Here is an 8,452-nt window from a genome sequence, read left to right as displayed (position 1 = left end):
TCAAGAGATTGGTAGAGGTAGAATCAGTCTTCCGTCCATCAGAGTCATTCTTCTTATTGCTTCCAAGTCTTTTTCACAATCTAGCATTGGTTTGGTTTTCTACCTCAACTAATATAATAGTACCCTATTAGATCTTTGCTTGTTAATCTTCCAAGTAGTTTCTTGTAATAATAAACTTTATCCAATTAAAGTTTGATTTATTTATATTATCATTATTCAAACCAAAGCTCTGGACCCTCGGTACCATCTTTTGGCGGACCAAAAGGTGTAGGTTTGACCGTCTCTTTGTGCTTTGTTTAAATTTTTTTTTTTTCTTTTTGATAAATAAGGAACCTTTTCATTAATGAAAATTCAAGATTATAATGAATTTAGGATAGAAAATAAAAGAATACAAAGTGACAAGAATATACTATGATACCTAGAAATCCGACAGAAAAAAGAAAAGAATTATCGGAATAAGACAAATACAAATATTAATAAGATCCGATTAGGTATAACAATTCTCACTTTTGTAGTCGTGGATTTCTTGCTTCTCTTCGTATCACCAAATAACAAAGGTTCAACCAGTTTTCCAGCTGTGCTTCACACATGTTCTTATCATGCTTGATCTCGTAATAGTATTTGCATATTTTGTGGGCTGCTTTTCGTGAACACCCAATATGAGTCAGACACGACTCAGAAAATACCCCCGATCTAAAATGTGGATTGCTATAACACCACCTAACTCAGTGAAGAATCCCCAAAAGCCCAGAACCCTGTTTCCTTTACCTCTTTCTCTCTTCGATACACAGACAAAATTCTTCTTCTTCTTCCACCTCCATTATCATCGCACTTCCCTCTCTGTTTCTACTTAAAGTTTCGAACTCTTAATTAATCATCAAATAACGCAATATGAAGTTAGATGTAGATGTATTGAGATACCTCTCTAAAGATGATTTTAGGGTTCTTACATCTGTGGAGATGGGTATGAGAAACGTAAGTCACTGCCTCTCTTTTAACTCCCTAGATTTCCTCTGTTTTTTCTTCTTATTTTTGATGAGAATTCGTTGTTATACTTGTTTTCAGCATGAAATTGTACCAGTTGAGCTAATTGGTCGTATAGCTTGCCTCAAGTAAGTTACTACTAAATTTTTACCCAATTTTAGTTCCCCTTTATCGGAAGTTTTCAAATTGAGGAACCCATTTGTTGTAAATTAGTTGATTATGTGTAATTAGCTTGATTTTTGAGTCTGGGTTTATACTAATTTTGACCTAATTTTAGAACTATTATTCACTGCCTCATCTAATTTTCTTAAATTCAGTGTCCCATGAGGGTTAGGTTCGTCGGTTATGGGTTTTTAACATGATTTTGAGTATGGGTTTGTCGGAAATTTCCCTTCTTTGCAAAAGAAGATTCGGTTTTCATGAAAAATGTATGGTGTTTTTGATGATTGGATGTTGATGTTATTGGGGTTTATGTATAGGCATGGAGGAACTTACAAGGTGTTGAAGAATTTGTTGAAGCATAAGCTGGTTCATCATGATTCTTCTAAATGTAAGTAGTTCAGAAGCTTTTGCTGTAAAATTTGAGTTTTAATGAGTTTTTGTGTGTTTTTTTTTTTTTTTACTTAGTCAATAAGAGATTTTATTAAAATAAACCAAAAGAATCACCAAAGATACATCTAGCAACCCATTTGGCTACTATGAACAGGTTAAAACAAAAGAAAGCCAATGAACAGAGCTAACCTTTACTGTCTATTCTTTTTACATCACAAAATAAAGAGATAACCTCCTAGTAAAATCGATAATATACTCTATGAGGTGATTCAAGACCTGACAAGAAATCAGGTTGAGTATCAAACTCTATGGTTTCTCCTCTTCCCAATCCAGCACCACGTTTTGCTAATTTATCCGCAGTAAAATTAACCTCCAGATAACTTGGACTCCACTGCACCCTGCACCACCCTGACATACAAAACTTAATCCATCTTGTAAGAATGAACCATGGAACATTTCCAGACTTCAAACCTGTAACTGCTTTTGAATCTGAACTAATCATCAAATCAGTTACATTATTCACCATAGCCCATTCTGCAACAGCAAGCACAGCCATAATCTCTGCAGTATAGTTGGTAGCAACACCTAATCCTCCAGTAACTGCATACACAAATCTACCATCATGACCTCGACAGACAAAACCGAACCCAGCGCTTCCAGGGTTACCTCTTGAGGCCCCATTACAACAAGCCAGAATTTGATTCCTCGTAGGAAGTTTGAAAAATATCTCCACCACCTTTTGTCTTTTTACTGGTCTATGCATTATACCAAAATTCCTAAATACTTGTGCATCATAACTTGTTTCCCACATTTCCCCTGTCATTCTAATAGCGCAATCCATTGTGTACTCCACCACTCTCTGTTTAAATTGGACCAGATTAGGTTTTGCATTCTCAAATACTATCCTGTTTCTTAGAAACTATAGCTCCATCATTGTGATGGAAGCTGCAATAATCCAGATTTCTTTCAATGCAGTACTCTTTGCTTTAGCAAATTGCATAACATCCACATAAGAACAGGGATTCACAAATAGAGACATCCCACCAAATCATTTCCACACCACTTTACTAAAGTTGCAATACCATAACAAATGCTCAAGATTTTCCTCATCATTCCCACACACACAACCTCTAGAAGCCAGCTGAATCCCCCTCTTCTTTATATTTTCATCAGATGCACAGGCACCTCCTACTAGTTTCTACACATTGCTGGAAGTAGTAGGATGCAGACACTATTCCACACCGTTTTAGTCCAAGCCAAAACAGGAAATTGTTTTCTAACTGCTTGAACAGCTGCCTTAACTGAGAATTCACCACTTACTGATCCACCCCAGATTCTTTTATCAGCGCCCATATTACGAACAGGATGCACCCATATTATGTTACACAGTTGTTAACTTGTTTTGTCTGTGCAGATGACGGGTTTCGGCTTACGTACCTTGGGTATGATTTCCTTGCAATAAAGACTTTGGTTAACCGAGGAGTGTTTGCATCAATTGGGCGACAAATAGGTGTTGGGAAGGAGTCAGGTAAGTTTTCTTGCAGGAATCAAATTGGTTGCTAGAACATAGAGTAGTGTCTGATTGATATTTTTTTTCTCTTCTGTGAAGATATATACGAGGTGGCTACAGAAGATGGTACAATATTGGCAATGAAGCTGCATAGGTTGGGTAGAGTCTCTTTCAGAGCTGTCAAAGCTAAGCGTGATTATTTACAGCACCGCAGTAGTTATAACTGGCTTTACTTGTCACGACTTGCTGCACTCAAGGAGTTTGCTTTTATGAAGGTTTAGTTGTTTCTCAGTTTGTTTTCTCTTCTATTTCTTGAATTTGGTGTTCAAATGATGTATATATTAATAAGCCTTTGCTTGCTTGTTTTAGGCCTTGGAGGAGAATGGTTTTCCCGTGCCAAATGCTGTGGATTGTAATAGACATTGTGTGATTATGGGACTTGTCCAAGGTTATTCACTGTAAGAGGAGTTACTTTTAAGTTCTTAAGTTTATGTGTATACTTGACGACCACATAATGTTTTCTTTTGCTTTACAATCTTGTATAGAACAAAGTTCGACTTCAGTGTAAGAATATCAGATGTAGTTCCTATCTTTATCAGCTGATCTTTCTCCAATTTGAAAACATTGTTTGCTGTCTCGTAAGAAAGTTGTGGGTTGTGATAACCAATCAGTTGTCCTATTTCCTACCCAGTGTGCAGGTGAAAGAAATTCAAAATCCAGACATTGTGTTTGAAACAATTATTGGTCTTGTTGTTCGTTTGGCTGAAGTTGGTCTTATCCATTGTGATTTTAATGAATTCAACATAATGGTAAGTAGTTCAGACCCTGTAGATAATTTAGGTATATCTCGGGCATTCTGAAGCTGCGGATATTAACTACTCTGAGTTTGTGCTTTTGGATTCTATTGACTTCTGCAGTATTCCGATTGTTTCAAGTGCTTGCTTAGATGCAAAATTTCGCACTCTGGCTTGTTGTGCTATATTTGTTTGGTAAATTCCTTTTATCCTGTGTAAATTGTAGATTGATGATGACGAGAAGGTTACCATGATCGATTTTCCTCAAATGGTGTCTGTTAATCATCGCAATGCTGAAATGTATGTCATGTTTTAAATTTCTTGTTGACACCCTTGTATCATTTCAATTGTGCAACAGTTTTTCAAAGATCGCTCATGTTCACTTGGGTTAATCTCTGTAAGTTACTCACCACTGTCCTGTTTTTCAGGTACTTTGATCGTGATGTTGAATGCATATACAAGTTTTTCCGCAGGAGGTCAGTGGTCAACCTGGTCAACGTTTTAAAGTATTATTTATGGCATGCCAAGGAAAAATACTAAATAGTTACTTAAATACTTAACAAACCTGAGATATTGATATTTCATGGTTTATGCACAACCACTTTGTAGCTAGTAACTTTCTCTCTTCATTGATTATTCTGATCTCTTGTCGGTATGTTGGAGTTACTTATTTTCCTGTTCCCTGGAAGAACTGTAACTTGAATCTCACTACACCTCCTTCCTTCCCAATTTAGAAACCATAATGTTAAATCTACATGTTAATGATTGCATTCTTTTTCAGATTCAACCTTGATGAAGACGAAAACGAAAGGCCTACTTTTTCTTCTATGATAAAACCTGTTGATTCCCTGGACAAACAACTTGCTGCCAGTGGGTTTACAAAGAAGGACAATGAAGCTATTGAAAAGGTACAGAGTAAAGCAATTGCAACTCTTACTTTAGCTTGAACGCAAAAATGTTTTTGTGATGCTAGTCCATCAAAGGTTTTAGTTAAAAGAAATTCAAAATTTTGCTTTCTTATATGAAGAAAGCATCGGATTTTGTCATATTCAGGTGCTGATAAAGGTGGCCATTTGTAGTACTAAGAGCGTCCACAATGGACGACTAAACCCAAATATAGTGTCCAGTTGATAGGCGTAGTGGGACGGACCATCGATCAAAATTTGATCAAAGACTAAAATCCAGACCAAATTTGGTCTGCGACCAAGACCAAACCCAAATATAGTCGGGCGTTTATATAGTCCACGCCCCATAACCAGGCGGACGTATACTCTACGCCCCACACCAGGCGTTGATATATTCTACGCCCCACACCAGGCGTTGGTATAATGTCCGTCTGACCAAATTTAGTTTTTCCACCGTAGGGTCACACACCAGATTAAACCCAAAATTTGATCTTTTTTTTCCTCTTTGGTCTTTGGTTATACTCGCACCACTGCAGTTGCTCTAAGTGTTGTAGGACAAACCAACCATGTTTTTCCTTGTGTTAGAATCTGCATTTTACCCCTTTGAGGTAGAGTTGCTGCAGCTTTTTCATTATATGAACTTCATTTCTGTAAGGCCCACCGCCATGTTCACCCAAATCCTAAGCCTCCGAGTCCCTGACCTGGTTGTCCTCACCATGAACATCTGAGTTGCAGTATATTCTAGGGGCTTTGTTTGTTTTTTTCTGTTTTTTTTTTGATGGATATATTTTTAATGTGGATGTAATACTTGGTTTGAAACGACAAAACTATCCTGCAATCTCTTTTGGTTGTAAATATCAATTTAGTGAAGATGAGATCTTGGTTGTGACTGTAAGATGTTCAATTACATTAAATAAGCGAACCATATTGAGTTGGTATTTTAGCATCAGAAAATATTTTGTCCAAGCTTTAGTTTAAAAAGTGTGGTTTTACTCGAAATGTCACATGGTATTATTGTTCATATTTTATGGCCATCCATTTTTTCTGCTGGATTAAGATGCATTTATCACTCATCTCTCTTTGTCTGCTGCAGTTTATTGAAGGTGAAATGAATGAAGAAATAAATTCTGATGATGAAGGATGCCTCCCCAATGATGAAAATGATGCTAACGTCAATAATATGAATTCTTTGCACTTGGTAGGCCACTTAAGCTCTTTACCAAATGATTAATAATTTTGGGTGTTACAGCTCCTAGATGATGACAAGAATTAAAAATAAAGAGCTTTTGAAATTTAGCAAAAACGAAAAGAGGAGTAGGAGGCCTGGTTGTTTGTATTTTTATGGCAACTTAAAGTTGGTTGTACCAGAGTAGTTTCCGCATTCTGTTTCATTTGTTGTGATACAAACCCAAAGCATTGACGCTGTGTTTAACTTTTTTCAGGAAGATGAAGAGGACAATGAGGATACTCCTATTGAACCTGGTACTGAAGATCCCGAATCGAAGGTATTTGCTTTATTTAGTTTTAAGTTAGCATAGAAAACTTATGCAAATGAAAAGTAAAAGAGAACTTTTAGGAAAATATGAAATAAAAAGTAAGACGCCTGGTTGTTTATATAGAAGTTACAGTAACTGGTATTTCTATGGCAACTTAAAGTTGGTCGTACTAGAATTCGGTTAAAAATTTGTTGTTACACCAACCCAAAGATTGAGACTGTTTAATTTGCTTCAGGAGGATGAGGACGACGATGAGGATACTTCTAGTGAAGCTGATACTGAAGATCCCGAACTGCTTAAGCGCTTAAACAAGCAAAGACGCCATGCAATAAAAGCAGCACAGGGAGGAACGAAGAAGGCTGTTTTCTCAAGAAATTCATACAAGGACAAGGGTCATAAAAAATCTCAAAGCTCCAAAGTTCTTAAGAAGCAAATGGCCGACTGGTGATGATTAAAATTCTGAAGAAACATGAACAATTGCTCAAGTTATGGACTGAACGATGGATCTAATATTCATTGTGGTTGTGGCATGAACTAATATTCATATATATAGTGAACTAGGATTTTATGGACACCAGCCAGAACCGCTACAGCAGTGACCTAATCTTGTTTGCCTCCTCACTACTGTGTACAACCCGACATGCATCTCGTGCTAAAAATCTCAGTATATCGTTATTTCTCTTGGGTTGAGTTGAATTTTTCAATTTTGATACGGAGAAGATTTTTTTGTACGTTAGGCTCAGATATACATGATTCTCTGGGAAACAGCTCAAGCTAAGAGCTTCTCCAATGGTGAATGTGGATATTTCATATGTGGCATCATTATCCTGACAATAAATTCCTAAATAGTAGGAAAACTAAAGTTCCATCTCCGACCTTTTCTGTTGTTTTTTATTTATAGGCATACAATTGGTTAAAATCCTTTCCATTTTTATTTCTCAATGATGATTTTTGTTAACAAAAATGTGGATAGGATGGGAAGACATCCTCTAATTGAATGTCTAAAACTAGTGGTTCATCTAGAGGATGTCTAAGTTTTTTTTTTGCCACATCTTCTTCACATTTATGGGTTGGAGATGATTTTTTATAAATATGGTTGTGGATCCTAGGTGGATTAGGACTTTCTGCTTCACATATATTTCATTGAAGAGGTTTCAAGAACATCTCTAACGGTGGGTGCTACAAATCCTAGGTGGAATTTTTAAGTACGTACAAACTCCAAGCAATAAGTAATTTTTAACGGTGGGTGCTACAAATCCTAGGTAATGGGTTGTTTAAGGGATATCTTGTATGGAGTTTTATTGATTCACGCCAGACGGAATATAGACGGAATATGAGCATTTTGATTGCTGAGATATATAAAAAAATATTAGGGTCAAACGAGCATTTTGAATTTTCTTCGTATGAGTTCTAACTCTTTAAATCTTGACGAAAAGATTTCAGGGGATTTTGATATGGGCGAGGGAAACAAGGGTTTCACTGTAATTTGAATAAACGGCTGAGATTTAGATCTAGTTTTTCTCTGTCTTATACAGTCATCACCTACGTGTAAAGTCTAAAATTCCATCTAACCACTGCCACGATGGAGTGCGGGGAAATAGCGTGACGTGAATAAAGCGCGTTTTCTATCATTTTTCTAAAAATTAAGTACCGCCACCATTTGGAAAGTTGGGCTACACTACCTAGTTAGTAATTGGGCGAATGATTCGCGAACCGTTCTGAATCAACCAAATTCGAATCATACGTATGAGTTATTGAAACACCGCATCTGGTTCGCGTATCTTATGGGCATTTCGAGTTATCTGCTAATAATTCGGAATCGCGTATAGTTCGTCTGGATAGTTCGGTCAGGTGACTAGGTACTGACTCGCCATGACTCGGAGATTCGAAGGGTGGCAGTCTTGTAGCCCTGTGTTGGGTCATTGAGTCGGGATCTGAGAACTTTTTCTTTTATTTTTAAGACTAATTAAAAAGATGATTTTTTTGTACGTTAGGCTCAGATATACATGTTTATGGGGAACAGCTCAATCTAAGTATGTACTAACTCCAAGCAATTATTTTATTCTCTTCTTTTTCTAAAAGCTAAAGAAGTTTTCTCATACGTTTTGTGGATGACTCATATTCGGTTGTTAATCTAAAAATTAAGTACCGACACCATTTAGAAAGTTAGGCTATACAGGACTGCCACCCCACCATCATTCTTTTATTCCA

The 8,452-nt window shown here is 36.7% G+C and overlaps 1 protein-coding gene across 1 annotated transcript; it reads left to right on the top strand.

The window, feature by feature from the left end:
* Nucleotides 1-757: 757 nt before the first annotated feature.
* Nucleotides 758-7,109, top strand: LOC113330167 (serine/threonine-protein kinase rio2-like). The gene is made up of 13 exons (XM_026577014.1): nucleotides 758-975; nucleotides 1,066-1,112; nucleotides 1,464-1,534; nucleotides 2,951-3,064; nucleotides 3,146-3,321; nucleotides 3,416-3,504; nucleotides 3,738-3,855; nucleotides 4,067-4,140; nucleotides 4,269-4,316; nucleotides 4,622-4,748; nucleotides 5,839-5,943; nucleotides 6,188-6,250; nucleotides 6,477-7,109. The coding sequence occupies exons 1-13, from the start codon at nucleotides 892-894 to the stop codon at nucleotides 6,687-6,689; spliced, it is 1,329 nt and encodes a 442-aa protein (XP_026432799.1). The 5' UTR covers nucleotides 758-891; the 3' UTR covers nucleotides 6,690-7,109.
* The last annotated feature ends 1,343 nt before the right edge of the window (nucleotides 7,110-8,452 follow it).

Source organism: Papaver somniferum, unplaced genomic scaffold, assembly GCF_003573695.1.
Source record: "Papaver somniferum cultivar HN1 unplaced genomic scaffold, ASM357369v1 unplaced-scaffold_117, whole genome shotgun sequence".
In the NCBI taxonomy this organism is placed as follows: Eukaryota; Viridiplantae; Streptophyta; class Magnoliopsida; order Ranunculales; family Papaveraceae; genus Papaver; species Papaver somniferum.
Note: the sequence above shows the minus strand (reverse complement) of the source record. Positions and strands in the feature narration are given on the sequence as shown.